Source organism: Dermochelys coriacea, chromosome 3 (assembly GCF_009764565.3).
Source record: "Dermochelys coriacea isolate rDerCor1 chromosome 3, rDerCor1.pri.v4, whole genome shotgun sequence".
NCBI classification, from domain to species: domain Eukaryota; kingdom Metazoa; phylum Chordata; order Testudines; family Dermochelyidae; genus Dermochelys; species Dermochelys coriacea.
This window is the reverse complement of record NC_050070.1, coordinates 64,969,489-64,982,850: the sequence shown is the minus strand read 5'-3', so window position 1 is coordinate 64,982,850 and position 13,362 is coordinate 64,969,489. Positions and strand designations below refer to the sequence as shown.

Below are 13,362 nucleotides of genomic sequence, written 5' to 3'. Positions count from 1 at the left end.
CCCAGGGGCAAGGGAATTGGATTGTGTGGTTGCAACTCTCGGAAGGAAATGCAAGACGGAGGATATGCCCTCTGAGAGTATGTTTAGAGACCCCATTCAGGGCCATGCCTGGGATCTGTTCAGACTCAGGAGGCTTAAAACACAAGGGGCCCAGTGAGGTGGGCTCCAAATAGAAGATCTTGGTGAGTGTCAATCCAGAGGGAGCTCTATCACAGCTATGTGTGTAACAGTGTGATACTAGTTTAGGGTGTTTACTAAAATATACTTCATGTATATGTGTGTGTGTTTTTTTGTTTTTACAGCATAAAGTAGTCTGTTGCCTGCAATGTGGAATTGATCCCAATCCATGAGGAGTTTGTTCAAATTTTCTACTAGGAGGAGGGTAAAGACACAGGATGTAAAATGGAGTGGGGGGCCTGAAGGCAGAAGTAAAGGGATCTTCAGGGCTCCATCAGGAAGCTCAGGTATTATAGAGGGGTTGAGCTATAGATAAGAACCAAACTAAACAGATGTAGAATGTTACAGGGTGGGAGGAACGTACACACAAATCCACTGGACAGTAAAACTGTTAGCATTTAACTGCCCCAAAGGGGTGAACTACATGCTTACAATTTGCATAAGCAAGAGATGATCAGCTTTAGTATTATTTAAACTTTGGTTTTGTATTTTGTGTATTTAAAATGGACTACCTTGTCTGAAAATAATCTATTACTAGTCAGCTTCTGCAATGATTTATCATAATTGGCTACTATAAATCCATTTCAAATAGTTAGACACATGAATTTCAAGAATCACTTCCCTTAGGCAGCATGAGTTCAAACTGCTAGGTAGACTTTCCCCCCCAACCCCCATTCATATGCAAGTGTAAAAATTTTATGATGTTGCTTTAATGAGTCCCACTGGGATTTAAGATTACTTATCTAAGCCCTTATTAAACACACAAAAATTTGTATGTGTAGCCATGCAAAGTGCAGTTTCTCCTCAGACAAAGCAGTGTGTTTTAGGAGTTGAACGGGACTTGAATGGAGTGTAGCAGAAATCAAGGAAAAAAGTTATTTTTCCCACTAAGTATACTTTGCCTAAGTAAGTACTAACAACTACTGTAAAAGAATTACACTGACAGCATATCCTGAATGTTAAGGCCATTTCACTGGGTTAGAGGAATTGGTGATGGAAAAATACTACTACCCATGTCAAAAGAAGGAGCTGGATACTACTTGAGACACCAGTAGCAGGAATCGGTAGGAAGGAGCCTGCCTCAAGCCCTAGCAGAAGACTTGTATTTTCCTGTGTAATTACTTCTTTCTGACAGGTTTCAGAGTAGCAGCCGTGTTAGTCTGTATTCGCAAAAAGAAAAGGAGTACTTGTGGCACCTTAGAGACTAACAAAGATGCATCCGATGAAGTGAGCTGTAGCTCACGAAAGCTTATGCTCTAATAAATTTGTTAGTCTCTAAGGTGCCACAAGTACTCCTTTTCTTTTTACTTCTTTCTCTTCATCCACACAACCTCCAGGGTCCTCTTTGTTTTACATTACTTCCTGTTCTTGGCTTGTGACCTCAGGTGCTCTTTTCACATACCTCTCTCCTGGGGCCTCCTTTAGCTGGGGGCGCTGCCTCAGCTGTCTTTTGCTGGATCTGTAAGGAATGGAGAATTAAAGAGGAATGTAGTTGCTGGGACACTATCCTCTTAGCTACACCTTTGAACCGCCGATGTAGGTCAGGAAATGAAGCCCTTTCCAGGCAGGGCCTGGACATAACAAATTTGATCTAAAATAAAGTGGTGAAATTAAAACAAGTAAAATCCCAGATGAGGATTTTTAAGAAAAAGGGACTTCATAAAAATCCAGTGTGCAGTTGGATGAAAAGTTCCAAACACACTTTTAAATCAGTAGATTTATTGTCATTGATTTTTGACATCTCTCTATTGGAAAATACTATTTATATAATTTTTTTTTACTCTAACCTTCCCCTCCGCCCCCCACAACCTCACCCTCACATTTCCTCCTCTCTCAATGAATTATTAATTCCTAACATTATCCTCTGTAGCAGACTGATGTTAATAAATGCCTATACCGTATCAGTTCTTTTTATATATTTATTTTTGTGTAGGTATCTACCATTTTCACCCCACTGTCTGCTGTTTCAGAATAAGCTTTGCCTCTAACCTCTTATTCATATTCCTATTCCTTAGCACCAAAGATTGCATGATCTGTCTCTCTTGCTAACATTTCAAAACTAACAGATGAATTCCAGTCTGTAATCATCCAGCAGGACTGCTGAAGCATCAAGGAAATTGATATTGCAATCTCTTGAAGCTGAGTTCATCACCTCTGCAAGCATGTCCAGATTTCGTTGCATAGGACATTCCACAGTAAACCTTTTCTCAAACTTCAAACTCCTTTTAGCAGGAGGAAAATCCATAAAACTGCATCATTGCTGGAAAGCCTTAAGGGTATAAGCCACTCAAAAAAAGGCAAATTTTCTAAAGTCAATGTCAGAAACCTTATTTGGGACCTTGACAGTGTAAAATACAGTAATACATTGTATCTTCACTGTGAAGGATCCCATTCATTGAGGTTTCTATGTATGTGGCTCTGAAGGGATATATAATGAGTATCTGCTGAAAGGGATGGTATTCATCAATATGGATTGCTCCACACACAACGGGATGGTGCATGCAGGTTGGCTGTGCACCACCTAATAGTGGGGTGTGGAAAAGGTTACACTGCATAATGTTCCACTTGATAAACCCATAAATCTTAACTTGAGTAGACCTAGCAGCCCATTATAATGATTTTGAAGGTTTTCTGAAGAGGTGCACCACTGGGCTGATCTGGCTTACGCAGCTAACCATTAAGCAGCACATGCATACTTTCCACAGAGTGAACCTTGCAGCGTTAATACAGGTTTTACAAAAGACTCTGAGGTCATCTTGAGTGACTTTGTCAATCAAACTAGAAAAGGAAAAACTGCAGAGTTAATGTCCCCTCTCCATCCTCTAAAATCCTTTCCTCTTTCCATAGTACTGGTACTCCTATGTGATTTATAATGTCATCAGTGGTTTCTTCATTTCTACTTGTTTCAAGGTACATTTTTTTCATTCTTTTGGACATCTTGCCTTTGTAGGCTATACCATCATTTGTGAGGTACTCAAATACTGCTCCCAGGGGCTGGCTAGAGAGACTGCAGTTTTACTGATAACAGCATGGTCTACTCTCCCACTCTTTGGGTCCATTCGTTAGGTGCTGCTCCCCTGGGCAATTGCTCCTGCACTTACTTCTGTTGCAGCTGTGTGCTGGGAGAAACATATGGCAACTCCTTGCAAAAATTCAACCACCCCATGGTGGGAGGGTTGGAGTCCCTTGTGTATAACGAAGCTCAGCCCTGCTTTTTATGCATTACTGTATCATACTGACTGGTGATGACTTAATCTTGGAGATCATATAATGGAAGAAGTAAATAAGAGGTTCCCCAGTCTTTCTCTCCTCCTGTCTCTGAGCACATGCTTCTATAAGACAGAGAGTTTCACTGAGTAAAGGGGAGTAATTTTGAGAACCTCTTGTTAAAATATTGGCTGCAATATAATTGCTTCTCCACTGCTACTTTTAGAAGTTCCAAGCAGCAGCAGTGTAAAAATATATTGATTCTACTGCTGCTTGGGAAAGCTCTGATTAACAGCAGACTCAGGAAGAAATCACTACATTAATTTACATTTTGGAAAATCCTCTCCACAATCATAAGGACTAGAAGAATTAAAAAATATCCCAGTCTAGCAGATGGAGTTGCAGTATTAGAAATACTGAAAGACGTCAGTGCAAGCTGAGACTTGTGGCACACCTGGCTGATCAAAACTAGCAAGGAATGCCTCATCCCCTTGCTGTAACAGAGTGCATTCTGTCAGGGAGACTGATATTCTTCCAATCTCCCTGAAAGACATATTAGTCTAGATCTTCTTAAAAAGAAATCCCTCGGTGTTAGCCCCCAATTTACTATTGTCTAGTCTCATATATATCATTCCTGAGAACAGGGTTGGAGCACCGGGGCTTACTCCACTCTGCCCACCTGGCATTCCAGGCAGGGAGCGGGCAAGCCCCTGCGCTCTGACCCTGCTCCCCAGCTGGAATACCATGCAGGCAGAGCAGGGCAAGCCCCTGACCCCACTCCTCGGCTGGAACGCAGAGCAGGTGGAGCGAGGTAAGCTCCTGACCCCACTCTCCGGCTGGAGCCCTGGGCGGAGCGGGACAAGCCCCCACGCCCCGACATTATTCCGCGGCTGCACACCTGGGACTGGGGGGATAGGTCCATTATCCCCCGCAAGGCCAGCTGGAGGCAGTGCTGATTGCTCCTGCCCATCCTTCCTGCCTCCCCTTCCCCACCTCCATTGTTACCCACCCACCCGAAGACGGGGCCCACCCAAGTGTTCCGTTCTGGCTATGCCAGTGATCTGTGCATTTTGGGAACCATGCTGCACTGTGTAAAAGTGAATCCTTACTATGTACAAAAATAGAAGGTCATAATTTTATGACTGTGCATAACTGAAACCATGCAAAAAATACCGTGTAAATCGAGGCCCGACTATACACTTGTTCTGAGGTCCAGCAGGAGGTGGGAGGCAGACCAGTTTAGAGTCTCTGGGTAAAGATAAAAGAGGTAAAAAATAGTGGTGATATGATGATGGGGTCTACTACCAGACCCCCAAATCAGGAAGAGCAGGCATATCCGAACACAAAACAGAAATATCCAAAACATAAGATCTGGGGAGAAATGCAGGATTTTAACTCCCTAGATATCTTTTGGAATAGTCATACAGCAAAACAAAAAATTTCCAATAAGTTCTTGGAATGTACTGGGGACAACTATTTGTTTCAGAAGTGCAGGAAGTAACCTGGGGGACATCCATTTTAGACTTGATTCTGAACGGGAAGGAATTGGTAGTGAATCTGAAAAGAGAAGGCAATTTGAGTGAAAATGGTTATAAAATGATAGATTTAATGATTTTAAAGGACACAAAAAGTGAGAACACCAGAATAAAGACAATGGATTTCAAAAAAGCAGACATTAAGAAACTGAGAGAAATAGTAGGCAAGATTTGCTGGGAAGAAAACTTAAGGGAAATTGGAGTTCAGGACAGCTGGCAGTTTCTCAGGGAGACAATATTAAATGCATAAGTGCAAATTATCTTGATGCAAAGGAAAGATAGGAGGAATATAAAGAAGCCAATAGGGCTCTATCAAGAGCTCTTTAATTACCTGAAAATCATTCAGCAATGCTACAAAAAGTGGAAACATGGACAAATTGCTAAAGAGGAGTGCAAACTAGTAGCACAACTCCAAAGGGACAGAATCAGAAAGGCTAAAACACAAAATGAGTTTTACCTAGCCAGAAACATAAAAGGAAATAAAAAGAGGTTCTTTAAATACATTATAGAAATAAAGAGAAAGATGAAGAAAAGTGTAGGTCTTCTGCTTAGACGCAAAGAAGAGCTAATAATTGATATCAAGAAAGCTGAGGTGTTTAATGCCTATTTTTCTTCCATCTTCACTAAAAAGTTTAATGGTGACCAGTTATTCAACATAATTAATATTAACAACAAGGGAGAATGAATTGGGAAAGAACAGGTTAAAGAATATTTATAAAAGTTAGATATATTCAAGTCAGCAGGGCCTGATGAAGTTCATCATAGGGTACTTAAAGAACTAGCTGAAGAAATCTCAGAACTGTTAGCAATGATCTCTGTCAACTCCCGTAGGATGGGTGAGGTCCCAGAGGGCTGAAGAAGGGCAAATGTAGTACCTGTCTTTAAAAAGGGGAACAAAGAGGACCCAACGAATTATAGACCTGTCAGTCTAACTTTGGTACCTGGAAAGATACTAGAACAATGTATTAAACAATCAATTTGTAGTCACCTCGAGGATAATAGGGTTATAAGGAATAGCCAGCATGGCTTTGTCAAGAACAAATCATGTCAAACCGACCTAATTTCCTTATTTGACAGGGTAACTGGCCTAATGGATGTGGGTAAGCAGTAGACATGATGTATCTTGATTTTAGTATGACTTTTTATGCAGTTCCATATGACATTCTCCTAAGGAAACTAGGGAAATGGATGTAGATGAAATTACTATAAAATGGGTGCACAACTGGTTGAAAGACCACACTCAATCAGTATTTAACAAGAGATCACTGTCCAACTTGGAGGATGGTCTAGTGGGGTCCCACAGGGGTCAGTCCTGGTCCATATTTTCATTAAAGACTTGGATAATGGAATGGAGAGTGTGCTTAAAAAATTGTGGATGACACCAAGAATTTTTTTTTTGGCAGGGTAAGATTTGAATTCAAAATTACCTTGACAAATTGGACTATTAGTTTGAATTCAGCAAGATCAAGTTCAATCAAGAAAAGTGCAGAGTACTTTAGTTAGGAAGTAAAAAATCAAACGCATGACTACAAAATGGGGAATAATTGGCTTGGTGGTAGTACTGCTGAAAAGGATCTGGAGGTTATAGTGAATCACAAATTGAATGAGTCAACAATGTGATACAGTTGCAAAAAAGGTTAATATCATTCTGGGGTGTATTAACAGAAGTGTTGTATGTAAGACCTAGGAGGTAATATTCCCATTTTACTCAGCACTGATGAGACCTCAACTGGATTGCTGTGTCCAGTTCCGGGTGCCACAATTTAGGAAAGATGTGGACAAATTGGAGAGTCCAGAGGAGAGTAGCAAAAATAATAAAGGGTTTAGAAAACCTGACCAGTGAGGAAAGGTTTAAAAAAAAAAAAAGAGCCCCCAAACCTAGGCTTGTTTAGTCTTGAGAAATGAAAATTGAGAGGGGATCTGTTAACTGTCTTCATATATGTTAAGAGGACTGTGATTAATTGTTCCCCATGTCCACTGAAGGTAGGACAGGAAGTAATGGGCTTAATCTGCAGCAAAGGAGATTAGGAAAAACTTTCTAACTAAAAGGGAAATTAAGTTTTGGAATCGGCTTCCAAGGGAGATTGTGGAATCTCCCTTTTTTTTTTTTTTTTTTTTTTTTTTTTTTTTTTTTTTTGAAGGTTTTTAAAAACATGTTGGACAAACACCTGTCGGGGTGGTCTCTAGGTCAATGATTCTCTGCCTATTTACCATTGTGGGCTGCATGTGCAGCTCTCTAGGTGTTACATGGGCTGCATCCACACATTATAAATCTGCTACCTGTATGGCCCTGAGGATGTCAAATGGGTCGCAGCTGTGTGTTGGTTGGGCTGCGGTCTAGGTTTACTTGGTCCTGTCTCTGCAGAGGGGGCTGGACTTTATGACTTCTTGAGGCCCCTTCCTGCCCTATGTTTCTTTCATTCTATGATACAGGTTGTGACGTTAGCAGTGTGTCAGTGACATGCTCCTTTGTCTTTTCATCCATTCCAGACAGCACAGTCTACAGTTATTACCATACGTTAAGGAAATAACAAGCCAGCTGTTCTCACATAGGTTAAGATGTATCCAGGAAAGAATGAAATGGTACTAGATGGAAGAGGAAAACATTTCAAGGAATTAGAAAATGCCACCATTTCCTTTTGAGCTGTGGATATATATACCCTACTGCTGGCAAGAAAAATGCAGCTTTGGGTAATGCTTGAATACTTGTTAATCCTAGATACTCAAAAGTGCAACTATAATCCAAAGTGCCACCTTCTATCACTGACTATCCCATTCCTCCTTGGCAGTGATGCAGCTATTGTAGTCCATGTTTGAATCGGCTCCAGTCAGAACTACTGGAATTGTTTCAACAAGAAGTTCAACAAGTTGTGACTTAAAAGCATAGCAGCCTTGCCTCTTCTTCACAGAACAGACACATTAAATTGAAAGACAGCACATTGTAAATCACTGTCCACACAACATTATGAGAGTACTTTGGCTCCCCTTTTAATGGGAGGCACATTGGTTCACTGCTGGGAATTCTGCAAATTACATTGTACTCTGGAACTATGCCAATAACTTTGCATACCATAGATATTTATGAGCAGACGCAACAACCTTCAGCCAGTGCCCAGTAGGAGCTGAGCTTTTGCACTTTCTTGCTCTTGTAGGCTCTGAGTAGCAGAGCTTCTGAATTAAAAGAAAGTGCAAGTTCTATTTTTGTATCTACCTAGGCAAAAATGATGCTGGGAATTAAGAATTAGGTTCAGGGAAATAAATCATGAATGACAATTGAAAAAAGGAAGGAAAGAAAATAGTTATATACAAGGATCTGTTCAGCTTTGTTGTTCAGAACTCCTTGTTTTGCATATACACTTCTGTGCTTTGCTCCTCAGTTGCCTTCTATGCCTCCTACATTACAGGAATTCACGCTTTCTTTTTCCCCTTTCCACTTTTGAGATTCATTTCAGTGTAAAAACATCAGCGGTTTTTGTAACAATATATAATATTGGGATTGATTTTTAGATTTATAACATTTTATTCGCTAGATCAAATTGACATTTAAAATGTACTAATTCAAGTAGATTGCTAAATTTGTAACACTATTCCTAATGTGATTGTTTACTGTGTCTTAGGATGTAACTGTGTGGTAAGATGACTTGACGTCCATGATCTGGAACTGATGATGCATCCCAGATTCAGGGATTTCCTCTTGTCATTTCAGTTTTCTTCACTTATATGAGTAATCCTATTGGAATCAAAATTTCATGTCTGCAAGCCAAATTCTATTCTCATTTATAATGTTGCAAATTTGGAGAAACTCCTTTGAAACTAATGAAGTTACACCAGAATAACTAAGAGCAGAATTGGGGGTAGTAAAGACACTCACATGAGTAAAGTGAGCAAGATTTACTTTATACTTTGCAGGTGAGATGTAACGGTTTGATTTTTCTGAGTCCGACTTCTCCTAAATGATGACTGTATTAGGTAAAATACTTTGAGAAGTAACAAACAATTTAAAAATGCATGTAATATAAGAAAATGGATGTAGTTGAGACTTGTATTAAGCCATTTAATATAAACAGAATACTTTAGAATCTACAGTTTCTTACTGTAGTTTTTAGCACTGAGAAGTATTTAATGTATTTTCTGAAGCTTTGTTAGAAATTAGAAAATTATGAGTAAAATTTAGAATTGTTCTAAATCATAGAACCCATTATTGAAGCAAATGGCAAAATTATACTTATAGGACCATTTGAAAAGTTATAAGAACATTTTATCAACTTGATTTTTCTTATGTCTGTGAAATCCAGACTTTCTGAAAGGAGTTTACAGCAATGAACAGATGTTACTCTAGTCAGGTTAAGTTTGAATTTTCATTATAAACCCCTTTTCTTAATATAAATAATATGTCCTTTCTAATTGCGACAAGCTGAAAATTCATTTAGGACTTACATTTCATAGGATAAAATGTTTTAAACCTGCTAAATTCTTTTTTACAGGGCACTTGATACCTTTTTTTTAATCAAGGTCCAGACACCCAAATTGTCTCAATTAAAATATATATTCCCAGAAACAATAAGGTATGCCTAACCATTGTTGAGAATATGTATCATTAACTGAATGGGAAGAATGTTTTAAAAGAATGATCAAGATGACTTGAAAGTATAGAAATTCACAGATACACCAAACTATCTTAATTCTGCACCCAGAGTGATGAACTGAGAAACTAAGATATAGGAACTTAGGGTCTGCACTATGGGGCTTAGTCGAACTGAGTTATGCAACTCCAGCTATGTAAATAACATGGAGCTGACATAGCTTAGGTCAACCTTTTGCAGTATCTACACCGTGCTGGGTCAATGGGAGAAACTCTCTCATCGACTTACCTTATGCTTCTCATTCCGTTGGAGTACTGGAGTCAACAGCAGAGCAATCTGCGGTCGATTTAGTGGGTCTTCACTAGACCCACTAAATTGACCCCCGGTGGATCGATCATTGCAGCGTCGATCCCCGGTAAGCGTAGACATGTCCTAAGAAGCATGCTGCCGCATTAATACCAAGAATGCTGCCTCTGTAGAATGCCCAGCTCCTGTCAGACCCTCCTGGTGCAGGTCCTTTTTTGTCTTCTCCCTCCTATTGGTCTGTTCCACTTCCCTTCCCCCATCCTTTTGAGACAAGTCTGTCACATCTTCATTATGCTTTGACATTTCAACAGGTATGATCTTCTATGGGAGGGAAAATCCTCTTGGGTCCAGGGTACTCTGTTAACTAATTCAGATCCTAGTAAAAGTCTATGTACTTGCAAATAAGTTACTTCCTTCCTGCCATAAAGGTAAAGAATTAACTGGGCTGCTACTGGAGTGCAGATGTTTAGTTTAGAAAAAAAATAGTGTCTCCATTCTTGAAATTAAACATTTGCAGAGGAATTTAGTTTGCAGGTTCTTTATGGAAGAATTGCATTTATTAGTCTTCCATATCATTTAAACGTTGGCAAGAGTTTAGTGACTAACAAATCAGCATTAATTTTATGCCATCTTCAGATCATTTCAAGAATAATCATACTTAAAAGTGTGAATAATGTAGCCTCCTAGCATATTGAATGTATTTTCACATCTAGCATACCATAATTGTTTTTCGATTAAACTGCTTTAAAAATGAAGGCAACAAAGACATTTTACTTAACAAGCTTGTCCTTTAGTTCAGTAAAGTCACCTATCCTTTAAAAGTGCTATGGATGGTGGAAAAGATAACTCAGTACTAATGAAGTGTGAGAGTCAGAACTGAGCATTTGTTAGCTCTTCCCATCAGATTTTTCAGTAAGGCCCCAATTCAGCAAAGCACTTAAGCACTTGCTTAACTTTAAGCACATGCATAGTCTCATTTATGTGTTTTTTTTTTTTTGCACCGGAGCCTAAATATACAATTTATGTAGTAAGATTAGAGCCAAAGAAGTCAAACTATTCCTGTGCCCTGGTGCTCGCATTCAGCAGTGCCTTATGTAAAACTTGGTTCATTTCTCAGTCATGGTCTACCACTCCTTAGAGTATCATAGGCTATGATTTCCAAGGCAGCACAGTGATCTTGATTTGTGACAGCGGAAAGCTGGGAAAAGAAGGGATTGCCTCATATTGTTCAAAAGCAACTTTTCTGGCCCATTACTGAGGATGATGAGTTCTGTAGTTGCACCCAAACTTCCTTGGCTGAAAGATGGTTGCCATTGATATGCTCCAAAAAGTATGTAAATACCTGAGAGAAAAATAATGTAACAAAACAAAGTCCAGTGCAGGTTTTCCAATGATATAAGTAACATTTTTCTTGACTTGAAACATAAAAGGGTCTGATCTCTTAGTGATGTGCAAGGGAATTTAAGCAGGTACTGTTTAAGACTAGTGACTGTGTGCACATTTTCCACGTATTGATGGGAGCGAGACTTCATCTGTCTGTTAACACTTTGTGACACGGTCAGGCCAGATGGCTACAGGAGTGTGTGTGGGTTTTTTTTTTTTTTTAATTTTATCCGGGGGACAACTAATGAAATAACAGGGACAGGAGTGTGGTCAAAGGGTCAAACGAAGGGAACCGGACGGGGACCCCGAGCAGAGAACCTCGGACAGCACCCACTGCTCCTCAAAGGTGTCAAGGGAGTCAGTGGGTGTTGCCCAGAGGAACTCTGCCCGGATACGTGAACGGACCGAGGATCAGAAATAGGCCCCACAGTCACAGGAGACTCCATCGGCCAACCTCCTCACTCTGGTTTTATAGATGGCCATTTTAGCTAGGACCAGGAGATCCCATGACTTTGTGGGGCCATGGATAGGGAGTGCATAAATAAGAAGATGAGGAGAAAAGTGCAACCAAAAACATAATAAAATATTGGTGAGGAGCTGGAATAGGGGCTGCAGCCTGGCACACTCCAGATATGTGTGTGCCAGGGCTACAGGAGCATGTTAGAAGGCAGATATATTCGTCCCAGATTAAGTAGATCTCTTTCCCTGGGTAAGGTAACAGGGGCAGTTCCAGAACAAGCAGGAACTTGCTGGAACCAATTAAGGCAGTCAGGCTAAGTAGGACACCTGGAGCCAATTAAGAAAAAACTGCTAGAATCAGTTTGGACAGGCTGGTTAATCAGGGCGCCTGAGTTTAAAAGGACTTCACTTCAATTTGTGGCGTGCATGCGAGGAGCTGGGAGCAAGAGGCAGTAGGAGCTGAGAGTGAGAAGGCATACTGCTGGAGGACTGAGGAGTACAAGCATTATCAGACACCAGGAGAAAGGTCCTGTGGTGAGGATAAAGAAGGTGTAGGAAGGAGTACATGGAGAAGTAGCCCAGGGGGTTGTAGCAGTTGTGCAGCTGTTCCAGGAGGCACTCTAGACAGCTACAGTCTACAGGGCCCTGGGCTGGAACCCGGAGTAGAGGGCGGGCCCAGGTTCCCCACAAACCTCCCAACTCCTGATCAGACAAAGGAGGAGTTGACCTGGACTGTGGGTTCCACCAGAGGGGAAAGTCTCTGGGCTGTTTTCCGGCCCACATGGTGGATCAGCAGAGACTGCGGGGATTGTTCTCCTTACTTTTCCCCAGGCTGGCCAGAGATGAGATTATCTGAGTAAAACAGCAGATTTTAGCCACGAAAATGGCCAAACTGAGGGCTGCCGTGAATCTCTGAGGCAAGCAAATCCGCTAATAAGTGCAAAACCCACCAAGGTAAAGGAGGAACTTTGTCACAACTTCTTATGTGGGTTCAGGGAATGACAGAATAAATACATAATTCACAATTTTGATATCTTAAATCTTGCTCTATCAGGTTGAGGAGAGCTTCTTCTGAGTCTTATTTTGACGAAACTGGGAATAGAGGGTTCTCAGCTGCTCACACGGTATAACCCATAATTACTATTGGCATGATATCATTGTTCTCTGGAGTATAGAAAGTTGGATGTGCTTACCTAAAGAGTCTGGTCAGCTGTTTTGGTTGAAGATCTTTGACAGTTTCACCACTAGTTGAATCTGAATAGTCATTTTCATTTTTTGTGAAATTCACATTTGCTGTTAGAATCAATTTGTTAAACATCAGAAAATACTGGTTGACATTTTCAAAGCAATTTAGGTGATTTAGACACTATCTTTCATTCATTTTCATTGAAGACAGACAAATCCTTGAGACAGCTTTGAAAAAATCTCTTACTGTTTTAAATCCTTTTTCTGTCATACATATAACAGCAACATTATTTTCCTTGCTTTGTATCTTTTGCCCAGTATGGTAACATGATTACAGTATCACTACTTGAATCCCTGCTGCAGGAATGAAGCCCTTAGAGAAAATTCTGGAAAGGCACAATATGCAAAACTATTAGGAAAAAAAAGAGTAAAATGTTGTTCATGGCATTTAATTTTTTATTTCTTAATTATTGTTTTCTATTCTCCATTTTAAAAGATCAAAGCATAAATAAACATACTTTATAGCA

General features: G+C 40.2%; 1 protein-coding gene across 4 annotated transcripts in view; it reads left to right on the top strand.

The window, feature by feature from the left end:
• The window catches only part of UBE3D (ubiquitin protein ligase E3D), a 113,153-nt gene that overhangs the window by 49,486 nt on the left and 50,305 nt on the right, over positions 1-13,362 (top strand). The window contains exon 9 of one of the 4 annotated variants that reach the window (XM_043510567.1): positions 303-1,281. The exons of the other annotated variants lie outside the window; for them this stretch is intronic. Within the exon in view, the coding sequence (XP_043366502.1) occupies positions 303-312 (10 nt within the window). The 3' untranslated portion in view covers positions 313-1,281. Of the gene's footprint in view, positions 1-302; positions 1,282-13,362 lie in introns of those variants that run through there. 4 annotated transcript variants of the gene reach the window in all.